A 12504-nucleotide genomic window follows, 5' to 3' on the forward strand; every position below is an offset into this window, starting at 1 on the left:
ATTTAAAATACTATTTAAAATACACTAAAAATTGAGGTCCAAAAACACTTACGTGAGATCTTTTTCTAACCACAACATTTCCTGTTTGTAGAGATCCTCTTCTCGACTTAGCCTGAGCTTTTCTGTGTCTCCAGCAGCCCATGCACTTTCTCCCAGAGACATTAGCATTGCTCTAAAAAAATTAAGCCAATAAATAAATTTTGTCAATTTCCGAAAATTTTCCAATTGAAGAAGATCAAACTTTTGACTAAAGAAATTTGAGTAAAGAAAATAAATAAAAAAATTGAATGGAAAAAGAAATAAAGAATAAATAAAATTTGAACCAAAGAAAAAAAATAAAGAAATATAAAATAAATTTTAAAAATGAAGTAAGAAATAAATTAAATTAAATACAGTATAATAGAGAAATAAATAATGAAAGGAGTGTAAATATTAAACAGTAAATAAATTTTAGAATTAGATATTAGGTGTGTTATAAAATAAAGTAAGTAACGAAATTAATTGGCAGTATACCTAATCGTAATGTAGGCATCTCGAATACTTTCTCGAACGGTGTGCGATTGAGATTGAGCCATGCGTCGTAAACTTCTTTTTTCTTGGTTGAGATCCTTTGCCTTCTTTTGTAAAACTCTGAGTTGATTGTACATTTCCGGTGCCAGGGTTAAATCTCCATACACATATTGTCCCGTCGTTAGTGCAACTGGTTTCGGTGGTGGTGTCGGTTTGTGCCTCTCTCGTTCCCTCTCTGCAAAAATTATTTAATAACGTTAATTTTTATTTACACATTTTTCGCAAAAAATAATAATACTCTAACAAAAAGCTTTCTAAAATTCTCCACACGAATTTTTTTCTCTTTACTTTACTACATTTTTTTCACAACTTTTTTTACTACTAAAATAAGGCAACACTATTTTTATTTTATTTAAAAATGTAAATAAAAAAATAATGTAGGCATCTTAATAATAAAATTAAATAAAAAATAAAAATTTTATTCTATATTTTTACCATTTCTTTTCTATACCATTTTTTATTCTTACGAGATCTAGTTCTCTACATTTTCTCCAAAATAGCATTTTGATTAGGAAAATAAATAATACACTTAGCGAGTGAATGAGATAATTTACAAAATACAAATGTGTAAAAAATCAAAAGTAGCTACTCGAGAAAAGTACAGTTTACCTTGCGAAGACATTCTCGGTAGTGTTGAGGATTTGATAGCCGGTTTCGTAGGCTTTGTATCCGCTTTGTAGCATTGCACAATTGTTCAATAAGATTTTTAAAGTGTTCATATTTTTCATATTTAGATTATCGGTTATTATAGCAGAGATTGAAGTTGAATTATTTAGGAAAATTTCTCTTTATAGAATTGTTATTCAATACAAATAAAATTTATTCGATCCAAACAAAATTTATTCCAACCAAATAAAATCTATTCGAACCAAATGAAACTCATTTGAACCAAATAAAATTTATTTGAACCAAACAAAATTTATTCGAAGCAAATAAAATTTTATTCGACACAAATAAAAACTCTTAATTAGCTTCGAGTAATTTTTTCCAGATGCAATTAAGACTATAATTACTAAATAATACCCCCAATGTTATATAATTGAATTTATCAATAATATTACCCAGTTATAATTTACAATCCAAGGAAGAACCTCTCCAGTAAATAAAAGTAGATAAGGAAGAGTGTTTATAATCTCCGAGGAAGAATTTTCACAAGCTGCGGTAGCATCTTTATTATTTATGGGCAATTTCACGAAATTTCCATAAATCTTCATAAATAATTATAGCTTCAATCTCTGTATGAACTTTGAGATAGTTGAAACATTTATAATGTACCTGCATGCTGAGGTGAATGCTGCTTTGGAGAATTCATATCTGGTGGCTCGTCGCTGAAGGACACGGACTTCTCGAACGACACCGACTTGTCTGCAAGAAATATTTTTCAAAAATCAAATTTTACGTTGAACATAAATTTTCCGAAGGAAGAATGAAAATTTCGAGGCAGAAAACGTTTAACATGCGTTGAAAATTATTTTAAAGAAAAATATCTCTTTTTAAGTATTACAAATAAAATGTTGAGAAATTACAGTAAAAATTGTTTGTTGAATAGAAAATTGTTAATATAAGTGGATAAGATAAATATAATGTAATAAAATAAATAATGTAATAAAAAACTAATAATACGGGTAATAATTAATAATATATTATGATTATTATTATATAATAAAATATGTAATAAACATGTAATAAATATATAGGTAATAAAATGATTATAAACCAAGGGGACAATAAATGTAATTAGCAATTAATATTTTAATTAATATTGTAATTAATATTAATTACAGTCGAGTTAAACTTTATCGACAGAATTATAAAAAAATAACACTTTTGTGTTTCGAATTAAAATTATAATTATTAAGTTCGACTGTAAAAATCGTAAAAATATTGTCTCAAGAATTTGAAAAAAATTCCAGAAAAAAATATTTACAGTGTTAATAAAATGTTTTAACATTATGTAACAATATATTAATGAACTATAAAATACTTTATTATTCGAATAGGTGTTGGCGATTTCTCACCATTTAAAACGTACAAAGAATTTTCATACTGTGAATACTTCAATACTTCACAAAATGCTTCATAACCCAAATAATATTTTCTACTTGAAACATTTTTAATTGTTTATTTCAATTTTTAATTTTCTATCATATTTTTTTTTCTTTTTTTATCAAGTCCAACATTTTTCACTCGATTTTACACTCGACGAGAAATAAATTGAAGATGTGGCTGAAAAAATGTTGGACTTAATAAAAAAAAAAGAAAAAGAATGTCACCAACGTAAATCACTCAAAAAAAAAATTAAAATTAAAAACGAGATGTCTCTAATGGTAAATAATATTTCAATCTCTACAGAATTTTAAAATATTAATGAAACCAAATTTCAAGTCGTTTTAGTTTCTTAATAAACTTTTAACTTTCAATTTCTTCAAACCACTTGATTCAATTCTTTTCTAAATTAGCACACTTGATATACAGAAACAATTTCAAATATTTACTCTAAAATACATTACTTGAACATCAATCTAAAAGTTAAAAAAATATTTTTAAAAAATGATAATAAAATATTTAAATAAAATATTTATTAAAATATCTTTTAATAAAAGAATATTTAAATAGTAAAAAAAAATATTTTCTCATGGCATGAGATGAAAAACGATATAAATTTAGATAAGTCGTATTTTCTATTTATAAAAAATAATTCAGACAAATGCGCTAATGAAATTGAACATTTAAAGCAAGCAACAATTAATGAACGAAATTTTATAATTTTAAATTCACAAATATAAAATTAATTTCTCAAATAATTACTTTTAATGACTTTTGAAATTTATTTGAAAAATAAATATTTTGCCTCAAACTTGATTAATTGCGGCATTCAATCAACTGAATAAATTGATTTATTAAATCAACTTTTCAGTTCGACTAATTTTAATTAAATTGACTAAGTACACCCAGAGGAAAGTTTTATTTTAACCAAATATAATTTATTTGAGTCAAATAAACGTCTCAGAGCCATTCAAATAATTTTTATTTGTTTGGAATAAAAATTTTATTCGAATCAAATAAAATTCCTATTTGAACAAAATAAAATTTTATTTAAACCAAAAAAATTTATTTGAAACAAATAAATTAGCTTTGAGTCGAAAATATTTTTTTTCAAAGTGTGCAGAGTCGCAAAAACTTCGTTCACCAAAACTAAGACATGCAAAAAAATAATTTTCGCAAAAATTCTAGAGCACTTTTTACAGATAATAATTACTGAACACAAGCGAATTTTTGCATTAGCTTTTTGTGATGCAGAGACGAAAACGTGGTACTTATTTTTTGTTTTAAAAAAAAGTCGCACCTTTCCCTAATTTCGGTGGCTTAGCGTCAGTCCTTAAGTAAGAGTCATCTGTAACGGTAGGTGAGACACTTATTTGCAAGGTGGCGAAATACTGACACTGAGGTAACAACGATAGAGTGACACTGTAATCGGAGGAAAATAGAGATAGAGATTAAAGACACACCTGGCAGTGAGGCAGAGCTGGAACTAGATTGTTTGTCGAACTCGTCCCCTGCGCCTGGTGTGCATTATATTTGGAATTACAAAAGCAGTTTTACAGCAGTTTTTGCAAGGAAATTTTCTCTCTTTTTCTTAAATTTCACTTTTTTCTTTTCTTTTCTTTTTTTGCACCAGTAGCCAGACATAGATAATTTTGAAGAAAAACTTAAAGAATCATATTAATCATCATATACTTAAGAATTAAATTAAAAAATTTTAATTGAAAATTTTTGGTAAAAATTCTTATTTCTATTTATCACTCGTTACAATTTTTTTTTGCTATATGTGGTTTGTTGCTAGCTTGCCATTCAAATACGTGCGTCCGAAAAATGTTAAATTTGAATAAACATTTTTGGAACTAGAAAAAATATTTAATTAAGAAGCTTTTGTACAACTGCCAAGGCTGGGTGCTAAATTCGAACAGTTCAAAAATGACGATCTTCGGACATTTTTCAATTTAATCCAATTTCTTTTTCAAGTTTGGATAATTATATTTAATTTAACTTTAATGTTGTAATTTAATTTTGAAAATTAAATATTCGACAGAATTGTTAATTCCAGGACTTTTATTAAAAGTCCCTGACTTTTTTCTGATTTTTCAAGAACAAATCTAAAAGACAGTTAACAACAAAAATTTGTCCAACTTTGATAAAGTTGGACCAATTTTTGTTCTTAACTGTCCTTTAGATTCTTTCTTAAAATCTACATCCTCTCATTAAACGAATAAATTAATCAAATGAAGAAAATCACTTGAAATTTACATATATTGAAATTGTCATCAAATATTCATTGTTGAATAGTTCATTGTGCAAAATAATAAATTCACTTTCACTATTGCATGCTTTAAAGCGTCGGCGTTTATAAGCGTTTTCTTAAACTTTGTCGTATAAATATTAATACGAGAATTTAGTTTAATTTAAAAAAAAATTCCAAATAAAGTTATTAAGGCCAAAAAAAATTCCAAATAAAGTCATTAAGGCCAAATGTGTATGCGATCTGATTAAGAAAGAGAAAAATTGTATCACTTTTACAAAACCAATAGTTTTATCAAGTAATACATTAAAAATTCCAAACACGATTTTTCCAAATGTACACAAAAATATATAAGGAAGAGTATGAAATATACAGGTTTTTCCTTCTAATTATCCTCGATTTTCACAGTGCAATATTTTCTCAATGAATGGTGCGAATTCATATATATATGCGTATATAAAAAGTGAAAATAAAACTAACGTAATGAATCTCTGATCGAAATTTTAATTGAATTTATGCAATCAAATTTTATAACCACTGTTTTACGATTATTATACGATAAAAAAGGTGAAAATAGAAAAAAATAGTTTTGAACTATGTGTGGCTACTAATTTGCAGAAAAAATTCGTTATTTTCCCCAAATTATGGTATTATGGTAATTATGGTATTTCCGAATCCAGTGACATTTTACATGGGTATATACAACGTGTCATTAGTTCGATTAATTTACATTTGTGGAAATAGTGGATACTTACACTAAACTTATCACTTATAGAAATTACTAATCAAACATTCTAATTTATCCTTGTAGACTAAAAAAATTATTCAATCGAAAGGAATACTTTTTGCATTTATCTATTTCGCAAAAAAGGAAATTTATTATTTTATTTTAGAAATAATTGATAAACGAAACTTTGGTAAACAAAGAAAAAAAATCTTCGAATAATGTCAAAAAGAATTCCTTTTAATAATAAAAATTTTTTTCCTCCGAGTAATTAAGAAATTTCGAATTATTGATTCAGTGAAAATTGAAAAATAATTCGAAATTACTAATTACTTTTTTTTTGAGTAATTCGACGAAAAAAAAATTAGTGACTAAAGAGATAATTAGATAATTCGAATATCAGGAAAATTTAGTGAAATTATATGCTCTAATTACATTGACTTGAATAAACATTTTATTCCGCAAATATCAACGAAAATGGAACAATTTTGAAAATTTGCGAAATTCATTAATTACCATCGAATTTAATTATGCATTTATTTTCGTCATATTCAATTATTTTATATTTTCCAGAGCCACTAACAAGATCAAAGTTAATCATGTGTGCGATGTCGGTTTAATTATCTTCATTCCATCTAATTTGACTTCAATCAACTTTAGCATTAAAGTTCTTGTAACTAGCGAACGTTGATCACTAATAAAACGATTAAAAATTTTAATCTCCGCCATTGATGTGAAAATTCAACGAAAATTATCAATAAACAATGTAACAATACTCTTGTCTTCAGTAACGAAAATTTTCATTTCATTAGAAAACAATATTATAAATTACTGTCTAAATCTGAATATTGGTTAATTTCCACAGGGATTAAAATTCTATTTGAAAAAAAATCAGGTAAAAAAAATCAAATTTTAAGGCAGTAATATTTTACAAACAGTTAATAAAATAACATATTCTTTCGCAAGACAAGAGTATTTTCACAATATCAAGAATAAATCACTCTATCTCAATTTCTCCGTAATATTCATATTCGAAATTGAAAATTAATAAACTCATTGTCAATCAAACATAAAGTTCGACTAGAACTATTGTAATTCGAAAGTCAAAGTTTCACGTTCGATTCGAATTAATACATTTATTTACACTTTAATAATAAATAATCTCTTTGCTCTAAACTCGAATTGAATTTACAAAATGAATTTACAAAAGAAAAAAAAAATTGAAAGAAATAATAAAAGTTGTGATGAAATGAAATTGTCAGTGAACTGCAATATTCTGATTACAGTTGTCATAATTTACGATGGTGTTAAATAAATATTTGTGTACCTTGTGTTCTCGTGTACGGTTCGCGTCCAGCGGGAATTTGCAAATAATCCCTCGGGGAAGGACTGGTATGTTGAGGATGTATTAAAGCCTTTTGCACAATCCCAGTTAAATTAGCAAGCTGTCGTTCCATGTTCTCCACCCTCAATCTATTAAAATAATTTTAATTAAAATCATAAATTTCCAAAGAAAAATCATAAATAATAATAATAAATTTCTATTTCAAGTTTCAACTATGTACTATTTTATCAATTTTGACACTTTTATTTTCTATTTCCTCCACACATTTTCTCTCCTATTTTTATTACTCGAAATCAAATTGAAAATCAAATTGAAATTTATTTAGAATTTAGAATCTATACTAAGAATTATCTGTATTTTTAAAAATAAATTTTATTTACTATATAGATTATTAATTACTTTTTATTTTTCCAATCAAGATCCAGAGTGAATGAAATTGAATTATCTCTATAATTAATTCCAGTTAGATATTGTATTTCTATTATTATTGATTCAAAATGCAAACTAATTCTCCCAATGCAAAAAAAAAGAAATTATTTTTGAATTGTATGCAAATTATTGGACATTTTCAATTCCAAAAAGATTGAAGTATAATGAAACTAAATTAATAATAAAACTATAGCCCACACATTTCTCCACTCATTAAATCAATAAGTGAAAGTATGGTCTTTACTTTTTTCCATGCACGGTTAATAACTCATATTAATTTCAATGCTGTAAATTCTAATTTCACTGAATGAAAAAAATATACTTTTGCACAAATTTTTTTTTCTACGTTTATAAATAAATATACAAAGTTTAGTGCAGTGTACTCTAATATAGTGAATACTTTAATATACTGCACACTGCAATATAAAAAATGGTCAATTAAAACCATCTATTTTTTAAAAACCCTTCTAATGAAAAAAAAATAAATAAAAAAAAATTTATCAAGATTTTCTAATATTTTATCAGGCAGCTAATGAATGAAACTTGACTACTGCAGTAGAATCTATCAGAATGCAACTCGATTTTCAAAAATATTTTTCAATTTAATATTTTTTAACAAAAATTTTTCTATTCACAAAAAAAAAATTTTAATCAGTTTGCATTCTGACAGGTTCTATTGTACTTTACTTTCCACATTCGCAAACAAAAGTTTAATGGATGCAATGTTCTCTCTTTTAAATTAGTAATTTTCTGCTGATTATAAAAGTATTTAAATTTATATTTTATTTGTTTATATTTACTGACATTGTTTTTGGTAAATAGTGTAATAATTAAAAAATTCTCTTTGAAACAATTTACTACTCATTTTGCAAAAAACTATTAATTTAGTACTTAAAATACTATTTAAATATTTATTTTATATTTATTTTACACTGAAAAAAATTTACTTGATTTAAATAATCGATTGACAAATAAATATTTATTTGATAATCCGTTATTGAATTCAAATAATTTTTTTTCACTGCAAATATTGAAATTAAATTCTAAATATTTAAATAATAAGTTTAAATCGTTAAAGAGAGTAATGACTGTTAAATAAATAATGATTATGAATGAAAAACTGTAATTAAACGATCTTATTGTATTAAAAAAAAATAATTAAAAAGAAATATAAGTTTAAAAACTGAAATAGCTTCACTTGTTTTTTTTAATTATATCACTAATGCAAATAATTAATGATGCGTGTAATGAAAATTTCGCATGCTACAGTTTCACATTCTCCTACTATATTATATATTTATTATTTATTAATGAATATATCGCGAACGAGCTGAAACACTGAAAGAAAATGAGTATCAAATTCTATAAAATTACAATCGTAAAATGCTGTATTATAAAATTTGCTAATTATTTTCTCTCACAGTGCAAATAATGGAATGTTTTTTTTAATCCATGCCTACAGTTTTTTTTTATTGATTTTCATCCGGTTTTAATTTTTTATGTTCTATTCTATTCGATTTAATTAATTATTTGAAAAACCAAAGTAAAAACCTCCCTCAAACAATCCGAAAATAAAACAATATTATAATATTTGAAAATTAATTTAGTAATTTAATATAAAATCTAATATCAATTAATTTAATTTAATTTAATTTATTTTTCTATCCTTTTTTATTTATTTTTTTTATTTATTTCTAATTTATTTATTCTTTAATTTTATTTTAACTATCAATGTTGATAATTTATTTTGCGATTTTCAATATTTATTTGTCTTTAATTTTTATTAAAAAGTATTTAATTTAATCACTCGGTTGTTTAATTTTTATTCTTTTAATTGCAAAGAAAAAATACTAAATTCTTGCCAATCGAAATCGTGTGACTAAATTAATAATCACTGCGTTTCTAAAATATCTACAACTTTCTAAAGTTAATCCATTTAATCAATTTCATGCAATTTTTAAAAGTAAAAAAAAAGGTTTTTTGAAACCATTTTTTATCTACACGATACCTTCGTTAAAGCACTAGTCAATTCAATTCATTTAACACTTGAACAAAAGTGCTAAAATTTTTTTTTGTATTACAAAGTTAACAGAAAATAAATAAAATGTGGAGAAGAATGAAATAAATTTTAGTGAATGGAATCGTTAACAAATTGGGAGAACAGGAAAGATTGTAACTAAAATGAAAAAGTAAAAAAATAAAAATAAAAATATAGAAAAGAAAATAAGAAATAAAATAAAAAAAATAAATAAAAAATAGAAAAGAAAATAAGAAAGAAAATAAAAGAATAGAAAAGAAAATAAGAAGATAGAAACTAAAATAAAAAAGAAAATCCAAAAATAGAGAAGAAAATAAAAATGAAATTAAGAAGATAGGAAAGAGAATAAAAAGAAAATAAGAAGATAGAAAAGAAAATAAAAAATTGAAAAATAAAAAATTTCTAGCACTTTTGCCGGAGGACAATTTCGAAAGTTCTCTAAAAGCAAACGTCGATGCAGGCACAGATTGTTCTTATGAATGTAATTTTTATAATGAAAATGATACCGAGTGACATCATCCCGGGGCCCAACAGGGGGTAGAGTGGGCGCTCCTGGAGGAAATGGGGAACGAGCGAGGGGTCCAGATGGTGGACGACCTGACGGTTTCACACCGTAAAGAGAGTATGATTCCTCCAACAGTTCCGTATCACTGCATCATTCACAACAAACACACATACACCCAATCAGAAATTACCTTCTCTAAAAATTGCCAACCATCCCTGAATAGGAACTCAAAATTTTTAGCATTACAATTTTTCGTAAACATTTTTTTTTCGAAAGAAGCAAATCTGCTGCCGCAGCTGCAAATTTCTAATTTGATCTCTTCAATCCAATTGGACCCAAATAATCTAAATTTAAAAAAAAAATCAGATTCTTTTTTGAAATTTAGAATCTGATTTTCTTTTTGAAAAAAATAAGATTCTTTTTTGAAATTTAGAATATTTGACTCCAATTGTAAATTTAGAATATTTGGGGTAAAATTCAACTAGAGAATGAAAATTAATTTTAATTCTTCTTTAATTCGATTTTTAATTTAAAAAAAATTAAAAATCGTTACCTAGCCTCCTCATCAATGACAGGCGTCACCGTTCCAGAATACTGCGAATAATACGGATCTTCATAGCTGCTGGCACCGCTGTACGGTACCGGAGGATATCTTCCTGGTCCAGTTGCACTTCCTCTCTCCGGACTACTCATGTAACCACCTTCGCCATGAATTCGATCTGCGGAATCATTTCAATATTAATATTCAAAAATAAAAATTGTAAATATAAATTCAAAAATAAAAATTCAATAATAAGAATTCAAAAATTAAAATTCAAAAATATTGCACAATAGACGCAATTTTTAAGAAATATTTCTTTATTACAATATAATTCTTGAAAATCAATGAAATTAATGAAATTCGAAGGGAAAGATGTTGATAAGCTCAAAAACATGATTTGACAATAAAAAAATATTCTAAATGGAATATGATTCTCTACCCAATCCAAATCAACAACTACGAAAAAAAAATCAGGTATTTTAATATCGTAATAAGTCAAAAACTAATTCAAAATGACGCATGCATTACTCGTAATTTCATTAACTATTTGATAAATGTGGACAAACAAACGATTTCTCAAGAACGAGTTACTTAAACCATAACAGGGAAGGACAAGAACGGTTAAAAAAATTTCACAGAAATTTCCTCATTACTTAATCCATAATTGTCGAGTCAGTATTGTGCCACCTTAAAATGTTTTTTCACTCTAAATTCTTAGACTCGTTCCTAGCTGGCCTGGTGGCGTGATAAATACAGCTCGGAGCCCCCAGTTCCTTGGTTCCCTTGGTTCTCGCCATTTTTTTTTTTGTTTTTGTTTTTTTAATTGGTAAATTTAATTTAGTATAGATAATAAAAAGGGAAAGAAGAATTAAAAATGAAAAACCTGTTTTTTTTCTCCCTCGGTCTTTGTCTCATCAGTTTTGAACTTTCTACTAACCTGGTATACTATAGAGGGACACCGAGCTGTCTCTCGAGAAACGAGATGAGCCCCCTAGACTGCCAAGGGGACTCTTGCCACCCTGGTAGCTTCGAAGCGGCTTGGCTGGTGCCACCCCACCACCTATCCAATCACCGAAATCAAAATCATTTTTCTTTTCTTTCACTAATTACTATGCCTCATCGATCAGAGCTGCGAAAAATTTCACTCTCTTTCTCTCAAAAACAAATTCAAAATTTGTTTCACTGCTCCAAATAATAATTATTAGGTTAGTAGACATGTGCGTAATTTTTACACTCGAGCATTTCTTGAAAATTGCTGAATAATTCACTTTTTAGTTCAAATCATTTATTTAAATATATCCAATCTCTGATGATTAATTAAGCATCCTAACAAGGAACTATTCCACATGGAAGTTGAAAATATTTTACTCCGTTGATGGAGTGTTCAAATTTTGTTGTAATGTTTGTATTTATTTATATTTTTTTGTATTACACGAAGAAAGAATAAATATTAAATTTTGTAAAAGTATTTTATTTTGGGAATAAAGCAACAAATCGAAATTTTGATATAAAAATTTTCATTATTTTTTTCTACCAGACAGAAATATTTATTCCATAACTGAAAAATTCTTTTTAATAAAATTTCAACACCAGACTAAAAAAATATTTATATAGGTATTACGGTATTTCATAACATAAAACAAATTTTCAATATCGAAAATATTTCCAAAAAAATATTTCTTAACAATATTTTTCAAAAAATTTCTTTGATATTTCATCAGAATATTTAGCAAATTTTCTTTTCGTTAAATATCTTTCTTTAAATTTTTATTTTAATTTGTTTTCTAACATTTATTTTTTAATAAAAAGAAGTATAAAACGAGATCAAATTATTAAGATTCAAAACTTCTTTTTAAATATTTAAAATAGAGTAAGCAAAATTGATAAATATTAGAAATTTTTAATCTTTTTTTTAAATTGTTTCACAGTTTTTTTTTATTAATAACCAAAAGAATAATCGACATTAATAATCGTTGTGCTCCGGTAATTTGTTATTGAAATTTTGGAAAATAATTGAATCGTTTGAAGAATTTATTGGAATTTTAATTGAATTCT

At 25.6% G+C, this 12504-nt stretch overlaps 1 protein-coding gene across 10 annotated transcripts in view; it reads right to left on the reverse strand.

Annotated features, from left to right (window-relative positions):
* LOC122499218 overlaps positions 1-12504 on the reverse strand; it is a 119378-nt gene that overhangs the window by 12623 nt on the left and 94251 nt on the right. For 5 of the 10 annotated variants that reach the window (XM_043607406.1, XM_043607404.1, XM_043607403.1 and 2 more), the window contains 9 exons: positions 11387-11509; positions 10462-10627; positions 9910-10053; positions 6919-7064; positions 3917-3964; positions 1846-1935; positions 1180-1242; positions 514-745; positions 53-172 (listed from right to left, as the gene is read on the reverse strand). In XM_043607406.1, the coding sequence (XP_043463341.1) occupies positions 53-172; positions 514-745; positions 1180-1242; positions 1846-1935; positions 3917-3964; positions 6919-7064; positions 9910-10053; positions 10462-10627; positions 11387-11509 (1132 nt within the window). The remainder of the gene's footprint in view (positions 1-52; positions 173-513; positions 746-1179; positions 1243-1845; positions 1936-3916; positions 3965-6918; positions 7065-9909; positions 10054-10461; positions 10628-11386; positions 11510-12504) is intronic. The other 5 variants (XM_043607410.1, XM_043607411.1, XM_043607405.1 and 2 more) reach the window with 5 other exon arrangements.

The sequence above is a fragment of the Leptopilina heterotoma genome, unplaced genomic scaffold (genome assembly GCF_015476425.1).
Source record: "Leptopilina heterotoma isolate Lh14 unplaced genomic scaffold, ASM1547642v1 Lhet_166, whole genome shotgun sequence".
Lineage (NCBI taxonomy): Eukaryota > Metazoa > Arthropoda > Insecta > Hymenoptera > Figitidae > Leptopilina > Leptopilina heterotoma.